General features: G+C 37.6%; 1 protein-coding gene across 6 annotated transcripts in view; it reads left to right on the top strand.

The window, feature by feature from the left end:
* Positions 1 to 20,048, top strand: part of UBE2H (ubiquitin conjugating enzyme E2 H) — a 101,993-nt gene that overhangs the window by 50,773 nt on the left and 31,172 nt on the right. For 5 of the 6 annotated variants that reach the window (XM_086395678.1, XM_086395679.1, XM_086395677.1 and 2 more), the window contains one exon: positions 6,942 to 7,016. Coding sequence is in view for 1 of the 6 variants with exons in the window: in XM_086395675.1 (XP_086251801.1) it covers positions 6,092 to 6,168; positions 6,942 to 7,016 (152 nt within the window). In the remaining 5 variants the exon portion in view is untranslated. Of the gene's footprint in view, positions 1 to 6,091; positions 6,169 to 6,941; positions 7,017 to 20,048 lie in introns of all 6 variants that reach the window. The other variant, XM_086395675.1, reaches the window with a different exon arrangement.

The raw sequence follows: 20,048 nt of genomic DNA on the forward strand, positions 1-20,048 counted from the left end.
TGACCAGGGATCCAGCCTGTGCTCCCTGCAGTGGAAGCATGGAAACCTAACCACTGGACTACCAGGGAAGACCTGATCATTTGCTAATTTTTTTCTTCCTCAAACTAAATATTGGACCTCAGGAAAATATTGGATTATTTTGTAAGCCCTTAAAAGAGCTACAGTAGCTAAGTTCTTCTAAATTGTCATGCTTGTTAAATACTAAAGTTCTGATAACTGACTACATTAAGTTTTCAGAACTTATAACAAAATTTCAAATGCGAGAGAACGCATAATGAACCCCCATGTACTGATCATCAGATACAGTAATTGTTGACTTAAGGTCAGTGTCCTGTCTTCTGTACCTCTCTCTCCTAAATGAGTTATTTTGAAATAAATCCTACACATATGTTTTAATTAATAAATATTTCAGTTTATATCTCTGAAGGAGAAGGATTCTTTGTAAACATAATGCCCAAAGTATTATCTTTGTTATTTTTGAACATTACTGGATTAATAGACATACCATATTTTTATCAAGAAAGCTAGGTAGAGAAAGTTGCTTAGTTTCTTGAACTTTCGGAATGTAGTTAATCTCAAGGAGAGTTGGAAGCAGACTGATCTGAACATGTAGATAGAAAGCCATGCAAATAGCTTTTACCTTCTTCACAAAAGAAGCCCATTATTTATCCTGGTCACTTACTGCCATGGACACAGCTCAGGGAGGTCACCATCTTTTATCTTAATAACTCATTATCAGCAAATTTAGGAAACCATGCCGTCTGAATCCTTGACCTGTTTAACAGACTTAGCCCTTGACTCGCTTTCTGGAAAATCCCAGAACTACTAAAAATCATTTCTAAAATCCCAATAGACACGTTTTGCCAAGAATGTCAATTGTCTCTTTTTTTTTTTCTTTAAGAATGTCAATTGTCTCTTGACAGTTTGGCATTAACCTTTAAATATTAGATTGTGTAATCATAGTGCCATTCAGGGAAAATAAAGTGGTGGGTGGCTGGCATTTTAAAAGTGAAATGAACTTGGGTTCCTGGGAATGTTGATCATTATTCTACTGAAAATGCTGATATTCCTTAATAGTGAAACACTAAGTAAGTAAAAAGCAGTATTTTACAAATAACTTAGAGGTGAGTAAAATGCGGGTTTTATGGATTTAACATATTTTTACCAGACCAGTATCTGAAGGGTGTCTTATATTTTCAGACTTTGAAAGTGAGACAGTAATGAAGGAACCTTCTAGTGAGTTCCCGCCAGGCTACTAGTCTGACCAGCACATATCCAAAATAGATCATTATTTTTGTCATTGTAACCTGCCTTCTCATTTGCCTTCCTCGCCCTTGACTTTACAGCAGAGAGCAGAAAGAAACTCATGGCCTGTACCGTAAATACACATGGTAACAGTAGTCAAGTAATTTTATAGTTTTTCTGGGTAAGTCATTCATTCATGGTGATGGAATGACTTATTTTTAATGCAGTGTTTTTCTTTCAACTAAACTTAAAAAAAATTTTTTTCCCATCTGATTTAGTGTCTGTGCCATTGCAAGGTAGCATAAATTTAGCACAGCTTCTTCGTTTTACCAACTTTGTAGAAGTGTTTAAAGGTTTCTTTCAGTTTACTTTTAGCTTTTCATACGAAATGGACTATAAGAACTCTTTAATTTACAGTATAAGTGTAATTAAAGACAGACCCAGTGTTTCTGGAATGTGGGTTATACCTGGGATCCTGGGAAAGAGGAGATTTGGAGCATTAATTTCTAATCTCGTTTTAATATGACCTTTTCGAAAGGAGAATCTTTGGAAAATAGATAAAAGCATGAACTAATCCCAGACAGATCACAAAATGAAAGAAACTCACATTTACTGCATCCACCTAAAGGATAGAAAAGATATCTTCAAGTTTCTAGAGGGGACATTCATGTAGATAACATACTTTTAAATAATTAATTAACTAATTGCTATAGATCAATGTCATTCATAGCAAATTAGGTCTGATAGGGAATGCTGCTTCTACAGATTTTTATATTGTAAAATTAGTTTGACTTCTTTTATTAAACTCATTTAATCCTCTGCTGCTGCTGCTAAGTCACTTCAGTCGTGTCCGACTCTGTGTGACCCCATAGACGGCAGCCCACCAGGCTCCCCCGTCCCTGGGATTCTCCAGGCAAGAACACTGGAGTGGGTTGCCATTTCCCTCTCCGATGCAGGAAAGTGAAAAGCGAAAGTGAAGTCGCTCAGTCGCGTCCTACTCTTTGTGACCCCATGAACTGCAGCCCACCAGGCTCCCCCATCCATGGGATTCCCCAGGCAGGAGTATTGGAGTGGGGTGCCAGTGCCTTCTCCAATTTAATCCTCTACCTTACTCCATTATTATCCTTGCAGTTTTTTTAGTTGAAGATCTGGGATATCTTATGTGGCACTACAGTATATTCATTTTGACTATTTCTGGATGCCTCCCAATTAAACAGAAGCATATATTAGAGGAGCTCTAGATGGTGAGAAGGCACTAGTATACACTAATAGACACTAATAACAGCCTGTTGTATAAATGGCTTGTAATTCTTCAACCAGTTTCCTAGTCATAAATACTTAAATTATGGACTTCCCTTTCAGTCCAGTGGTTAGAATTCTTTCACTGCTGAAGGCCTGGGTTCGATCCCTGGTTGGGGAACTGAGATCCCACAAGCCTCGTGGCATGGCCAAAAGAAAAATTCAAGACAAAAAAATACTCAAAATATTCAAATTATTTTCATTTTTAAAATTTATGGTAAAAAAAATTATACATGCATCAGATAGTCTTACTTTTAGTAAACTTTTTAATTAAATAGATATACAGAAAGTGCACAAATCATTTTTGTAACTCACTGATAAATGGAAGTGTAAACGTGTAATCTGCACTCTGGAAATCCCCTTCAAACCCCTTTACAATGACCACAGACCCCACTAGTGGGTAACTGTCCTAATTTCTAGCATCTTGATTGATTTAGCCTGTTTGAACTGTGTGTAAATGGAATCACACTGTATGTGCTCTTTAGTATCTGGCTTCTTTTACTCAACTGTAATGTCTGTGAGAGTTCATCCATTTACTTGTAGTGGTGGTTTTTATTTTTGTTTTTTTCTGATTATACTGTAGGGCATGTGGGATCTTAGTTCCCCCAGCAGGGGTCAGACCCTCACCCCTTCCGCTGGAAGTATAGAGTCTTAGCCACCGGACCACCAGGGAAGTTCCAGGTTCAGTTTTATTGCTGTGTAATACTCTGCTGGGTGACTGTACCACTGTTGTTTAGTCGCTAAGTCGTGTCTGATTCCTTTGTGACCCCACGGATTGTAGGCCACCAGGCTCTTCTGTCCCTGGGGATTTCCCAAGCAAGAATATTGGAGTGGGTTGCCGTTTCCTTCTCCAGGGGATATTCCTGACCCAGAGATTGAACCCAGGTCTCCTTCACTCGCAGGCAGATTCTCTCCCACTGAGCCACCAGAGAAGCCCAGCTGTACCATAATTTATTCTTTTTATTGTTGATGAACTTTCGGGTTGTGACCTAACTTTTGGATATTACACATAGGGCTATATGAACATTCTTTTTTAAATTTTTTAAATTTATTGACTGGGCTGAGTGTTTACTGCCTCGCAGGCTTTTTTCTAGTTGCGGCAAGTGGGGGCTCCTCTCTAGTTGAGTGCAAGGGCTTCTCACTGTTGCTGAGCACAGTCTCCAGGACACCTGGGCTTTGGTAGCTTTTTGGTTCCTGGGCTCTAGAGCACAGGCTCCATGATCTTGGTTTATGGGCTTGGTTGCCCTGAGGCATGTGGGATCTTCCTGGACCAGAGATCGAACCTCTGTCTCCTGCACTGACAGGCAGATTCTCTACCTTTGACTAAGCCACCAGGGAGGCCTTTTATGAACATTCTTAAACATGTATTTTGGTGAACATAGCTCTTCCTGTCTACTACCAATAGTGCTGATGGATATAGGGTGTATCTGTGTGCAGCTCACCGTGCCAGCAGTTTTCACGTGGTTGAAACTGTGTCACTCCTGCCAGCAGTGTTGTGTTTTGTTTTTTTTTTTTTTAATAATTTCAGAGAAGTGAAATTTAAGTGAAAGAGTAAATTCATTTTAAGTTTTAGAGTATAGTGTTTAAATTTGTTCTCAGGAATGCTAATTTATATTCCACTGAACACTGGGTTTTATCCAGCTCCTTCATCTCTATCAATTAATAATGGAAAATATCTCATTTTTAAACTACTTTGATGACTTGGGCTTTTTATAGCTTAATTTCAGTTTTCTTAACTTGGCTGTTCTGGCCTTTTCTTCCTAGTTTGTGCTTTGTCCTTGGTTTTTTATAATAAAGAAGTTTAAATGTGTATGTGTGCTTGCATCTGCTAGTTTTTCCCCCTGTGGTTTCTGCCTTTGGTGTCATTCTTAAACCTTTTTATCTCCAAAATTTTTTGGTTTGTTTTCTTTGAGAATGTAATTGTTTGTATTTAATTTTGTTTATTGTAACTAGATTTGACTTTTTCTTTCACTAATGCAAGGGAGCTTTTTTGGTTGTTTTTGTTTTAAAGCAAGCACTTACTTTAACTTACTACATTAGCATTAGCTTTGAAATATTTGTAGAGGGGTGTAAGAGTGTGACTGGCCAGGAAGAAGTTAGTACACCAAAACTTACATTCATGTGTCATCTGACCATGAGAAATGAAGCCAATTTTCCAATGTGGTTGCTATTTGAATCCTTTCAATGTGCATGTTATTAAAAGTAGTTTTTGTTTAGAAAAGAATGAGATCAAATAGACTACATTATCTTACTTAATATCTCTAGTTGCTCTTAAGCAAGGACTTTGCCAAAAATACACCTGACCTCTGTTCTGTGACCTACAGGACAGAGGATTTGGAGAGTCAAATTTCAAGCCTTAAAAAATAACATTTTTCTCTATTTAAGAGATCACTTAAATTTTATTTAGCATTTTTCTTTTTGTATAATAGTACACATAATTAAAATGTAATTTGTACTTCTGATTGAGAAAGATGAGGCCATATCTTCTTGTGGTGGGTTGTTTTTTTTTTTTTTAATGTTCCAGTGGGATTTGAGAGTTCCCCAAAGCCCCCCACCACCTAAAATTTTTATCACTAAAGTCATTATTGGGGTAGACCACAAAGCAGAGACAAAACAGAAATTAGACCAGAAGCCCTATCATCTGGAAATGGGTTGTTTTGGTTTCTGTAATTGAATCTTAGGAGCTTAAAAGAATGAGTCTCAGGACACATAAAATTGACGAGGAAGAGAACACAGAAGTGCCGGTGCTCTGTGATTCGAGCCCCCAAACACACACAGAACTAGAGGCCAGCCTAAGGAGGATAGAGTTTTGTGAGTGAGGAAAAGAATAGCTGAAAATAAATACTACAGACAAAGTTTAAAATATATATATATATTTTTTTTTTTTTTTTGCTGTTTTTTTTGCATTTGGCAGTGCTACTTATAGCACAGTTACATCACTAGTCATTTCAATTATTCTCTAAGCCAGGAGGAAATTATCAGGACTTCCTTAGAAAATCTGTAATTTTAGGCACGCATTTCCAGTTCAAGAAAATCAGCGTTTTGCTGAATGCTTGAATTTGACTAAAGGGAACACTGGGTTTATATTAAAGGATCATTGGGGAGAGGTTGGGGTAGGGAGAGAACAGAGGGGAGAAAAGCTAAAATTAAGTTCCTGTTTTTCATTTACTTACATACACAATGTAGTCTTACACATATTACATACTTAACCCATTTATTCTTCACAGAGGTCTGTAAAATGGTGTTTTCCTGATTTGCCAAAAACAAAAGGCTCAGGGAGTGAGTTTACATTATTTTGTCTAGCCTCAAACCCACCAAATGGCAGTCCTGGGATTTGAGCACCAATCTCTCTGAATCTAAAGCTCATTCATATTCTTTTCACAGGATTATATATTGCCTTTTAAACTACCAGAATTATTATCATATTTTATATTTTATTGGTTTCTTGTAGAATGTTGGTAACACTTTCATTGGCATATCTTAGGGGTACCATCTTTAGTTTTGGGTAACATAAAGCCTGTGTAATTTCCTTTACCTTCCACCTTAGTATTGAGAGTAAGCATGAGGTTACTATCCTAGGAGGACTCAATGAATTTGTAGTGAAGTTTTATGGACCACAAGGAAGTAAGTATATGTGTTGGTATGTGTTTTTCTATTTTACTTATATTCCTTAATAGACAATGTGAATATCAAGATAGATGGTGATATGTATAGTTCTTGAAAAGTAAATTTAATTGAATTCTAGAACCAGTAAGGAAATCTTGCTATTAGGATAAATATTCTATATGCTTTTTCTCTTATCTCTGTGTTAGTGTGACTTAGTCACTTAGTCATGTCCAACTCTTTGCGACCCTATGGACTGTAATCTGCCAGGCTCGTCTGTCCTTGGAATTCTCTAGGCAAGAATGCTGGAGTGGGTAGCCATTCCCTTCTACAGGGGTCTTCCCAACCCCGGGATCAAACCTGGGTCTCCTGCATTGCAGGTGGATTCTTTACCATCTGAGCCACTAGGGAAGCCCTATGAGACAGTATTAAACATAAATTGTGAATTCTGGGTTTTGTGGAAATGTTTTTGTTGTTTGGGGGGAGAGGTGGGTTAGGCACAGGATAGACTGAGATAGTTAGCTATTACTTACCAAATAATTGAACAGTGTTTGAAGAATCAGGTAAATTTGAGAGAGAAAATGAATCTATGCTAATTCTAGATTTTTTTTTAAAGGAAAGTATTACCTTTGAACATAGAGTACCTACTAGTTATAAGAGTTCCCTGACTTTTGAAGGAATTAATTTGCAAGATTCTCAAAAGAGATTAGAATTTAATGTTTAACTTACAGTTGGATTCTGTTTTCTAATTTGGAGACAATTCTGATGTTTTAACATTTTTGCTTTTATTTCAGCACCGTATGAAGGCGGAGTATGGAAAGTTAGAGTGGATCTTCCTGATAAATACCCTTTCAAATCTCCTTCTATAGGTATGTAACTACCCATTTTCTTTCCTTAGAGAATTTTGAAATGGAGGGAAAAAAAAAAACAACAAGCCTACATTTTATGGGAGTTAGTTAATTCCAGAAGTATTTGCTCAACTGAATTTTCCCCCTTTTTTTGGCTTAGGTTATTTAGTAATTTTAAGGAGGGACTTCCATAGTGTGATAAAAGGTGTTTAAATATATCCTTTGCATGCTTATAATGACTGTAACTCTAGATTTTTCTGTCTTTTAGGGTCAGATTAAATAATTTTAAGACCCACTGTCCATTCAGGCTATTAGCAGTAAAATAATAAACATCTTAAATCTCATTTTAAATGCCAGATTGTTGAAATGAATATTATATAGTGCCTATTCTAGTTCTGTCATTTAAAAATCCTCCTTATTCCCTACTTTTGTTTTTGTTCACTCCAACTCTGTGTACCTTTTTCCATTCTTTCCACTCCAAATCTTTTTAACCCTCTAAACGGCTGAAGAAAGTAGAATAGAAACAAACCTCAGTAGGGTTACATAAAATACCCTCAGTGGGGCAGTTTTTCCTCACCTTCATCTTGTGCCATAGTTAGTGATATTAACTTATCACCCCCATTAAGGCATTAACACTTTAGGTATTAGCATCAGATGCTGCGGGGATATATTTTGGTTGAGCTTGATACCTTTAAATATTTTGAGACTGTAGAATGGTAGTAACTTAGCTAACTTAAGCCAGCTTTAAAAATTTTCATTCTGTAGATGATTTTTAGATATTACAAAGAACTGGCCAATTTTAAGAAGGAAGAAGAAAATAAAATTGGAGTATGTTTAGAGCGTTCTCTGTCACAGTGAATCACTTATTCAGAATTGTCAGAGCTAATGCCAAAACTCTTGGAATTTACACTTCTCCCTTGCCCCCGAAAAAGGGTTTTTTAAAAGAGGTGAACCAAAGACATTCCGAGCTTTGTGTTTTAATTCTAAGCCCCCATATTTCTGTCTGGGATAAATAATGTGAAAATGTTAGTAATTCCCAATCAAATGCAGTGACCTGTCCCCCTAGCATCTAGCTACTTTATATGTTTTACAATTTAAGGCTATAAAAATACTATAGAGCATCTATAATTCCTTTTTAGTCTGGGAACTCTTAATGTTCATTTTAAGAATAAACTGGTGATTTCCTCTGAAGGGCCCTTAGCTGAGTTTTAAACTTGGTAATTAACAAGATGGGCTTGCCTCTCTGATGGCTCAGTGGTAAAGAATCTACCTGCCAATGCAGGAGACACAGGTTCAGTCCCTGGGTCGGGAAGATTCCCTGGAGAAGGAAATGGCAATGCACAGCAGTATTCACACCCGGAAAATCCCATGGACAGAGAAGCCTGGCGAGCTGCAGTCCATGGGGTCGCAAAAGAATCAAACATGACTTAGCAACTAAACAACAGTTGAGGAGATAGTTTATGGATAATTGAATTGGAAATCTCCCATTGCTATCAGAACCTGCAAACTGTAGAGTTATCAGATGGTGATATAGGAAGGGTACTCTGAGGTGTTGAATCTTTGAGACAATTCCTGAGTGTATCTGACTTAATACCTTAGCACAGGTGGGACAGCAGCTGTTTCTCAGTTCCTAGTGTGGTGGAATGTAGGTAGAATCTTTAAACCTTTATAAACAGAATATCCAAACCATATAAATTCATTCAGGTATATTTCATAAGTAACTATTTACCTATAGAACTGAAATTTTGCTTGCTAAATCTAGCAGTAAATTTAGTTTTGTTACCCTAGATTCCTAGTCAGAAAGGAAACAGTATAGCTTGATGAAACTGACAATGAACCGAGAAGTGCAATTACATATCCTACAGAAATGTAAGATTCTCAAATCTTAGCCTGTTTCCAGGTAACAGTTATTTCATCATAACTTTCAAAGCAAAACTATCTGAACTTCAGACATTGTTTGTTAACTAGTGATGCAACAGAAGCCTCTGTACTTTCTTAAGTTAATGATGTAACATGAAATTGGTTAGGACAAATGACTAGGCTAACTTAACTTCTTGATAATTTTTCCTTTCCCTTTCTGTGTGCTTTTAGACCTTGATGATACCTACAAATGTGTATGTACCATCTTCTCTTAGGGAAGTAGATCTAGTTGAAATATTTTACAAGCTATCCTTGTTTCCTCCAGAGGAAGATTGTGTAAGAGTTTTAATCAGTCATGTGGGGTGACCCATTTTCAGGTCATCAACAATGTAATTACTGTTGCAATGTGCTTTAAACATTTTGAGAGGTAGTGGGTCCTGCAGAGTAGGCAAGGGTTTGTTTTTGAATTGTATAGATAGCTGCAGAACTATACAGAAGAGGAGATAAGATAAATCCAACCTCACTGTTCTTTCTAAACCCTGCCTCCATAGATTAAGTGTTTTGATGATTAGGTCTTGCTTGGGGTTTTTAAATATATATCTATGTATACTTTTTTGTTTCATGTTGCTATGTATATTTTTTAGTTGTATAAATGCTCCTTATCTATAAGAATGTAAGAAGGTCCAGGTGAGCAAAACTAAAGAAAAACTAAAATGTCTTATAATCCTGTCCCTCAGTGGATATTATTATTTACATAAAGTACGTAAAAATGTATTTTAAAACATTTTTCTCTAAATATTTAAGTGTATATGCAATGTACTTTTACAGGTAGACTGTAAACTCCAAACACAGTTTAAGGGAGTTTTCAATAGTTACCTGACTGCTTGACGTGTAACTGAAAAAGTCCTTTTAAAAACAATTTTCATCCTTAAGTAAGTAAATTAACTCCTTAATTTACTTACATCTTAACTCCTCTTTGGAAAGAGAAGGAATATTAACAGCCTCCTGGGGAAGTTACCAGCTTACTCTTACAAAGCCGTCATTGTTCCAAACATCTTAATAAGCTCATCTTTTGGAATTTTACATTCTCTTTGAATATCATGAGTGATGGCAAGTCTTGATGCTTTGAAGCTGGATATAAATTTTTGAAATGGCTAAAGGTCATTTAATTCCAGAGAATAAGATGAATTGAAAAACTGAGTAACATCAGTTGAAGTCTATAATGATATATGATTATGAAACTGACTGAAGTTTAAGAGTTATGATTTACTTTTTAAACTGGCCCTTTGGGCTCTTTCAGAAAGAAATTCTAAAACTCCTTTAATCAGTTGTAACATCATTGAAATATTTGCATCGTTTTCCAGAGAGACTGCTTTGATATAAATCATGTTTGAATCACTGAGTTCTGGTCTGTTTGAAGGTCCAGACTTTGCTCTCCTCATTCAGAAACTAGAGTGAGAGCAGCACTGCTGGGCGTGTCCCCGTGTAGTTAGGAGGGTCTGATTGGTCAGTGGACGGGTTATCAGGAAAGAATGGTTCTGGCCCCAGTTCTCCTTGACTCTGGTGATACTTAGCTTTTTGTTTCCTCTTCTAGAAAATGAGATAATGTAATTAAATGGACTGTGCATGTTTGGTATTGATCGGTGTATTAAATATTCAGGATATATGATATATGGCATTCCACCAGATACTTAGGAAGGCTGTATATACGGCTTTCACCAGATGGGAGGGAAAAAATATCAATGTATTTAAAATATTGCATTTGCTCTAATGATAGCATTTCATTGCTTTTTAGAAGTGTGACTCAGCACCTCAATTGAGGAAGAGAATATATGGAGGAGATAGATGTTTACACAAGTTGTATCTAATGTATTGAGAATAGAGTCTTTACAAAGCTTCAGAGAGGTGAAGGTGAACATAAGGACTTTATAAATACTCTTTCAAAACCGCAAGTAATGCCCAGTCCATGAAGATTTTGTTCTATCCAAAGAAATTGCTGCGGAGACTGTCATATTCCGTACTTCTCTAGATTCACACTTTTCAGTCATTACACATGTGCTCAACTAAGAAAAAGCTTTTACCCATCTAAGGAAACAGACTTGCAGTTGCTGCCTGGGGGGAAATAAAGATGAGTGATCCCATGTATAAAGACGTCACATACAGCAATGTTTTCCTAAAAATGAAAAATAACCAATTAGCATAGGATACAAAATAGTTTTGTATCCAATCCAAAGAATGCAAAGATTGAAAAATGAGAAAATATATGACTTTGTAAATTGGCAAGTTAAACACTGTTGGCAAAGGTATTATGATACAGCCAACCTAGCAGTACATATTGATAGAATTTTATATCCTTTGAATGATTTTACTTAAAATAAGGAAATATTCAGACCTGTACACTAAGATTAATGCACAAGAGTATGTAAATTGCAGTGTTATTTTTAAAACTTAAAAGTTGTAAGCAACCTAACGACTCAGTTGATAAATAAAGTAGTTAAATTTTGGTTCCTTTTATCCCCCCCCTTTCTTAGGCCACATAGCATGTAGGACCTTTAGTTCCCCAACAAAGGAGAGAACCCATGCTCCCTGCAGTGGAAGCATGGAATCTTAACCACTGGGTACTGCCAGGAATGTCCAAATTACAGTACATTTTAATGGACAAAATGTTTTACAGCCATTACTTATATTTTAATATTTTTACCACTATGTTTATTTTTTATTTATTTTTTAATTGAAGGATAATTGCTTTACAGAATTTTGTCATCTTCTGTCAAATCTCAACATGAATCAGTCATAGATATACATACATCCCCTCCCTTTTGAACCTCCCCCGCCATCTCCCTCCCCATCCCACCCCTCTAGGTTGATACAGAGCCCCTGTTTGAGTTTCCTGAGCCATACAGCAAATTCCTGTTGGCTATCTATTTTACATATGGTAATGTAAGTTTCCATGTTACTCTTTCCATACATCTCACCCTCTCCTCCCCTCTCCCCATGTCTATAAGTCTATTCTCTGTTTCTCCATTGCTGCCCTGTAAGTAAATTCTTCAGTACCATTTTTCTAGATTCCGTATATGTGTTAGAATACAATAGTTATCTTTCTCTTTCTGACTGACTTCACTCTGTATAATAGGTTCTAGGTTCATCTACTTTATTAGGACGCAGATGCGTTCCTTTTTATGGCTGAGAAATATTCCATTATGTATATGTACCACTACTTCTTTATCCATTCATCTGTCAGTGGACGTCTGGTTGCTTCCATGTTCTAGCTATTGTAAATAGTTAACACCATCTTTAATGAAAGAACACACAAGAGGGAATCCTCTGGTGGTCCAGTGGTTAGGACTTGGTACTCTCACTGCCAGGGGCCCAGGTCAGGGAACTAAGATCCTGCAAGTTGCACACAGCACAACGAAAAAAAAAAGATAAAATAGTGTAACTATAATTTTTTTCTATGCAAACACCAAGTTTGAATGCCAAATTTTGGCTATAGTTATCCATTGCTGTTAAAGGAATTAAAGCCATTTTCCTGTAATTCCCAAATAGTCTATACGAAGTTCCCTTTTATTATAAAAGTAAGTATTTAAGAAACTTAGGGCAAGTGTGTGTCTTTCGGATGTCCTGTCTGCATCTTTGTCTGAGTCTGTGCTTTACCTGTCTGTTGTTCCAGAAAGCCATCAAGCAGTCCTTGGTCAGAATTCTCAGTTTGCTAAGGGCCTCCTGGCCCCCATGTTTCCCACCACTCCCCTTAATTTTTTTCCTTCAGTTTTAATTCCTTGTGCATGTAAGTGTGACACAACTGAAGCGACTTAGCAGCAGCAGCGTGTAAGTGTACATGCTGTGTCCTTTGTCTCTCTCGCTTCAGTTTGGTTTACTCCCTCTTGGAGCATCTTTGCACCTTTCCATGTAACCATTCTCCACTCCTTTCCTCTCCTTTTGGCCTTCCCCTTTTCCCTTGTCCTGTCCTGTTACTTTGAGCAGTTCTTACCTGCTTTTTTCAGTCTGACTCTTCCACTTGTTCTCCTTTGTTCCATTTTTCTCTTCATGTGAACCAAAAAGACCCCTTTGTAGCTATTAATAACAGTAATCCTTTGATAAACCTAACCCAAGGGGTAAAAATTATGTCTTTAATAAAATATGACATAAAATATTGGATTTAAGGCTTTTAGCCTCTAAAGGTCTTGAAAAGGTCACTTCAAGATCTACCTTAGTATCCATCAGATCTACCTATGTTACTTGAACAATAGCATTCTAGAGAATATTTTAAAGTTGTGATTGAACCTTATTTTTAAATGACTACTGGCTAATATATTAAGAGACATGCATTCTACTGATTTCAGATAGAACTATAGAGTATTACAGAATCTTTTGTAAGTAACCTTAAGACAAGCTCAAGAACTCTGTCACCATTGATACTTTCTTAAAATGGAAAACTGTTGTAAGAGCCAGCTAACAAGTCTAGAAACTGAGTACGAAGTACTACATGTGTGTATCTCCATGTGAACAGTGAGGAGGACCTTCTCCCAGGAGCAGGCTACATGCACTGTGTGTCTGGACTGTAATTTGATGATACCAAAGCTGACTGTGTAAAAGGAGTGGTTGGTTGAGAGCAAGATTCTGGAGAGACCACATCATGGTTTGCCAAGTGTTGATAGAATGGCTAGGGGAAAACCAAGCTCATTCCACAGTATAATTGATGTCAATAGCATATGGCAGGAGGTAGTCAAATCCATTTAAGTAAATAGAAACAAAATGAAAGTCATGGGCAATAACAAAAATTAGAATGCTATTTTGAGCCACACCAGTGGCCTTTACTAGTTCAGACTATCATCTAAATAGAATGGTTTTAGGTCATTCTGTTCCAAAAGGAAACTAGACTAGATAACCTCTCAGACTTCCTTCTGAATTTCCCAGTCTGCTGCCAGTTCTTAATTAAAAAGGTATTCTGATGATCAGTGTACCATGTTCTTTTTACTTGTGCCAGTGGTTAAGGGAAATGGTTTCACCTTTTTCATTGACAGATTTAGGAGACTCTTCTGGCATAATACACTTTTTATTTCACCATGGCCAGAAATTACCTCACAGTATTTTTGGAATGGAGTTCTGTAATATGGTGTATGACTAACTCTAGAGCTTAGAATACTTAGCATTTTCCTTTGCATCTTCCTGGTTGGAAACATTGTATAGTTACTTCCTCAGGAACTAGTGTGAGTGACTTTAAGTGAGTGATGTTTAGTCAGGAGTGGACCAGGATTTGAAATAGAGAGGAGTGTCATTCATGAGAGGTTTGGGGTCAGTCATTTAACAAAGACTGATTTGAACCACTGTATTTCCACAAATAGAATGAATTCTTAGACTGAGGAAGCTAAAGTCCATTAAGATCACCAGTATACTTCTCTACTTTTATAACTTTGGGTTTGAATGTAGTTCCTGTTTAAAAATAGTTACTTAAGTGCTACTGTGTAGTGATCTATATTTTTTGAATTCCAATAGAAACAAGGTTCTAGTAGAAGAATTTCCTTAAAAAAAATGTTAATGCTATGAGACCATAAGCCATTGTTAAAAGCTCTCTTTTTACTGGTGTTGTGAAAATGAAATTTTTGGGGATATGATTTTGAAAAGATTATGTTTGGCATCTGAGGTAGAACCTACTTTCTCATAAAATGGATACAGCTTATATTATTTCTTCAAATCAGCTCCACAAATTTGTCAGCTACCAGCTATGTGCAGGGCATTATTCTAGGTGCTAGGGACACAGAAGTGAACAGATTGGTCTCTTGACCCTTAAATCCTTTTGGGGAAAATGAGGATGGGGGGCTGATAAAGCAAAATTTTTAATGTCTTGATAGGTTTATTTAGAGAATTGATGTAATAGAATTGACAGTCATGATAGCTGTCTTAGATTAGGTGTTCAGGAAAGGGATCTTTGACAAAATAAATTTAAGCCGGGGTTTAAATGAAAAGGGGAAAAAAGCCAGCCCTAATCTTCCAAGGTCAGAGATAGAGCATTTTAGGCAGAAAAACTGTGAAGACAAAGACACTAAGGCAGGAACTTAGCTGGCATGCTCAGGGAAGAGAGATGAGGCTGGAAGGCTGGATAGAGAGCGAGATACGAGAAAGGGTCCAAATTGTAGGCAGGGCGAGGCCCTATTAGGACTTCGTAGGCCAGATTAAAGGGTTGAGTTATATTTTTAATGTAATGGAAAAGATCATTGCAGTGTTTTAAACAGGTTCAGTGACCACTCTGCTGTTGTGGGGAAATAGTAGAGGTACTAGTGGGTTGGATCAAGGTGCCAAGGTTGAAAATCTGTGATGTAGATCCACGTTACTTTGAAGAAATCCGTCTGTATTAAGTAAAGCATACAAAGGAGGCTAGTACCTAGAGGAAGATAAAAGGAAGGCTTTGCTTTCTATTTCTTGGAGTTTTCAAAGGATGTTTATATGCTCATTGTAGGGAGTTGTCTAGAAGAGAGGGAAAGCTTGGTGATGTTTGAGGTCAGGAGGAGGATGAAGGAGTGGTGCCTTTGACACTGTAGGAAGGGACAAGATAGGACTGGTACTTGAGAAGACCATGGACATATGAGCAAGCTGTTCAGACAGGAGAAATTAGCATGGGGGGTTGTTGGGGACAATGAGGGGTCCTGCTGATTAGCACCCACTTTCGCATGAAAAATACACAGGGCTATTAAGTCCTATTAAGTGAGAAATGGAGGACCAAAGGGAAGGAGAGATTTGAAACCTACTGGTAAAATGTACAAGTCATTGGAGGATGGGGGAGCAAGCTACTACAAAAAGGAGAGAGGAAAATTATAGGGAATGTTGAGTCCACAAGAGATTATAGAGTGTATTTTTAAAAACTGGTACATTTGTTTACTTAACATCTCTTCTCCCTGCCAACCCAGTAGATACAAACTCCATGAAGACAGTCCCTGGGTATGGTTCACTAAAAATCTATCTCCCCAACTCAGGACTTGGTGCATTGCCTGTTCTGCAGAAGAATATTGTTTGAGTCAGTGAGTGAATGCCTATTTAGTGGCATCCTCAAGTCCAAGTATAGACAGTTGTGAATGATTGGTGTCCTTCCATTGTAGACGGGCATTTTGGAGGGGAGAGGGCAGGGAATTAGTAGAGTGCTAGAGAATGATGATGGTGATAGCTTTTAGACTTAGTATGGAGAAGGAGTGAAAATAGGGTGGTAGGTAGGAAGAAGGCTACAATCCATAGGGTTGCAAAGAGTCAGAGATGACTGAGCACATGTGCATGCGTGCACATACACAGGTAGAAAAAGGGGAGGGCCAGTGGATTAGAGTTCACAGGCCAAAGAATTGTTCATGGGGGTGGGAAGCGCTTTGACAAGGATAGGAGACTGTCATTGGAGAGGGGATGTCTGAATTTGTGATTTTGAAAGTGAAGCCGTCTGTAGGGATGACAGACTTCAAAAGCATGTCCTGGGAGTGTGAATGAGATAGAACTGAGGAAAGATCATTGAGGAGAAGCTGAGATAACTGAAAGGCTAGGGTATGATGAGGATGCTCTGTATAGGCAGTTGTATCACTAAAAATGATAGGAGTTGATGGGGGAGAAACTTGGGGGCCAAGTGCTGAAGTTCTCAGTGATGGCAGAAGTCAGTTGCCAAATTGGCCCTTTCATTGAAAAACCTGTTGTGCACAGTTTGCAATATCTAAGTCCACTTAGCTTCATCTTGCTGTATAGCCAGAGTAAAAATAGTAGTCGGTTTCATTTCCCTTTCCCATGTCACCTCTGAGGGGTAGCTTTGCTTTTATTCTTGCTTGCCTCTGTGAGAAGATTCACCCATTTCCTTCCTGAAGCTGGCTGATGTCAGTTTTAATTCTACCTTTGGCAATTTATGATTATATAGTCTTTCCATTTGCTGCATAGAAATCCTACCTCACTCACTGTTTAGGTCAGGTCCTACTTTAACTATAGTAGATAACCTCTAGCTTTAGAGCTGATTAGTTATTCTGACATTTTCTGGGCATAAAATTCACTTTCCCTTTAGGACTGGTGGTCTAATGAAAACATATATTCTTAGCTTCATTTTTCTTTAGTTAAATGAAATTCATTTAAAACTTTAAAAACTAAATAATATCTTGGTTCCCTTGGGAAAGCTTGTTCATGCAGTTGAAGATTTTGTTCATATTCTTGTGAATACCATGGTTGGTGAAAACCATATTGCTAGAAGGAACTTTGGTGTTTTATACCATCCAGTTCCCTTATTTGAAAGATGATAAAAATGAGACCTAGGAAGGCAGAGATACAGAATTGCTGACTAGTTGCAGAGTCTGCCTTCTAGCTTCCATTCCAGTGTTCTTGCCATATGCCAATGCAATCAGAACAGTCTTTTTAATAATAAATGTTAGAGTAGATGTATTTTCCATTTCCAGTGTGATAGGGTTATTAAAAAAAAACAAACTAATATCCCATAATCAAAATACCTTCTAATGCGCTTGACAATTCCTGAAGGATTAAGAGAAGGTTATATTGGGGCAGATACTTTCATTTTTAGGATGAGGAAAGTGATATGAAATTATGTGCCTGAACTCTGTCAGCTAATAGTAACATTACTGAGTACTTACTGTGTGCCAGTTACTGGTCACATGCTCTGCATATATTCATTAAATCTTGGTGACACTCCTATGATGTGTGGATACCATTACTTAACCCAGCTTTATGAACAAGGAGACAGAAAGGCTAAGAGATTCAGTAGGTCTAAGTGGAACTTAGGCAGCCTGACTGGAGCCTGATATTTTAACCCCAACTTTGTATAGTAAGTGGCAGAGACTTGAAATTAAGTCTTGAAATTTCATGTCCAGGATGTTCTGCTCATACTCCCCTGCCTCTGACCATGAAAATAAATCCTGCCTGATTGAGTCAGTGTGGTTATGAGTGACCAGGAGAGTGAAAGATAAACTGTGGAGACAGGAAAGAGAAGGCGATCTTCCAAAAAATGGAACTGCCAGAGAGTAGGTTTTGGTAATCTACTAGGCTGGTAGAAGAGTTGTACTGTTGAAGGATAACACTTCACCTTTTCTTAGTTATAAATAAACTTTTCTTATCCATCCAGCCCATTCCTCAGATTCTATATTATCAGAGAGAAAGGAAGAAACAGAAAAGAGGACCCCTTGTTGAGTTTAGATCTCCTGAACACACACAAGATCAGTTCAGAATTTCCCATGACACAGGGCAATGAGAGTGAGCTCCTTGCTTGGTTCCTCACCCAAGAAGAGACCGGCCCAGGTCCAGCTGTCCTGAGTAGGAAAGGCTCAGCTCTCGGAAGAGACTTCTGCCTGGGTGCAGGCTGCCACGGGCTGGGCCTGGCTGTCTGAGGTAAGCTGAAAAATCTATCTGAGGATGCACTGATGCACAAAGCTGGCAGCAGAGCTGTCGCCATGAAGCTGGCAGCATCCACACCCCTTTTTCAGCTGGAGCATCCTAATTCCAGTTACCTCCTGCACGCTAGGAATGAAGACCCAAGTTATTGCCCTTAAAAATTTATAGTCTGAGACACTGCTAGGGAAGATAGGATTTAATCTTTAATAAATATATTTTAAATAATTCTATCTACTTTAAAAATAGAGAATTGATCATTTTTATTCTGAATGGTCTACTTTATGTGGGTATTTGTCCTGAAGATGGAACACCAGAGTAACTTAATACTTTCTCACAGAGATTCATAAGCTTATAATTAAATTGTATCAGCCACAGCTGCCCATCTGAAGTCCAGGTTCATTTCTTCTCTAGGATAAAATTCTCATTTCTGCCTTTCGTGCTTTTCACCCATTTACCTTAGGGTGGATTTACCTTGTTTCATGAGTCACCTTGTTTGACCTCTCATTTCAAGATTATTCTGGATGCAATTTCTGAATAGGTGATTGGCCCTTGGTATTTCATTCTATCCACAAATTTGATCACTAAAAATATCCCCACGAATAAAAGGAACAAAGATGGAAATTTGGTTAATTTCTGCCTCCTTTATTTACATATTGATCCAGTATCAGTTATTTGAAAGTGTGTACAACTTTGTACAGATCCCCTCCTGGGATTGGATACAGAAACAGTCTGAAATTAACAAAAAAAAAAACGTTTTCAGCATGACTCGGCACGGTATTATTTACTTTCTCTGCTTATTAGCCTGTGGGTCAACTCTAGAGCAGTTGAGTGTTGGAGTGAGTGAAACAAGCAAAAGCATGGCATATTTTTCTGTTTTAATAATCTGTGCTTTTATTTTCTAAGATGTGTAGTTTTGCATCAGCTTAGCATGGTTTGGCTTCCTCCTCCAGAATTACAAATCTGATTTCCTTCTGATAAAAGATAAGAGGACAGAGGGGGTAAGCTGTTCAGCTAAACGTTTGTACCTGTTGTCCCCCTTTTTATAAGTGCTTGAGCCATACCAGAGAATAACTGTCCAAAAAATTGGAACGAGTTCTGAATTTTATCTGAACAAATCACTGAAATGTACCATTAGAACATGTCTGGTAGTGAATAAAATCTTACGTGGATTAAAAATGACTTGCTGCTTCCACTTGTCATGTTTCCATAAAAGCAGTTTTCAAAACATGTTCTCTTAAAATATCTTCAAAATAGTTCCTGGTCGAATGGAAACAAGTGTTGGGAAAATTCTGTTGTTGCAGACAAATTCATTAGGGTGGTGATAGCTTTGCCAAAAGGAAGGAAAACGTGCCAGGGCAAACACGCTCAGTCCTGAGAACGTTCCTTCCCTGAATTCCTAGCTTATTCTTTATCCGTCTCCTCCCCTCCTTGTGCAAAAGTTCCACTGTTGCCATCATTATCCAGAATGTAAATAGCTTTGCCAGAAATGCTTCCCACAGCTTGTCCAAGAACAAATGTAAAGGACGTGTGTGTATATATATGTGTGTATATGTGTGTGTGTGTGTGTATATATAGACACACACACATACCCCTTTCCATTTATTTGCATCGGGTAATTTTTCTAACAATAGAAAAAACTGGTGTAGGAGGAGATGACTGTACTGTGGAAATTGTTTTTTTGGTAGAGTTGGTCTGGCTGTGCTTGTTTCTCAGTGGCAGGGTTATAAACGCCATTTCTGCCTACTTTGGAATAGTCAGCAGATTTTTGTATCTCTTTGTGGTATTTTAGCATGTTAGAAGCTTTGTATTACATTCTCCAGAATACTTCTGTACCTAAAATGT

The sequence above is a fragment of the Bos grunniens genome, chromosome 4 (genome assembly GCF_055505025.1).
Source record: "Bos grunniens cultivar Pamir isolate PY7600 chromosome 4, Bosgru_T2T1.0, whole genome shotgun sequence".
Taxonomy (NCBI): Eukaryota; Metazoa; Chordata; class Mammalia; order Artiodactyla; family Bovidae; genus Bos; species Bos grunniens.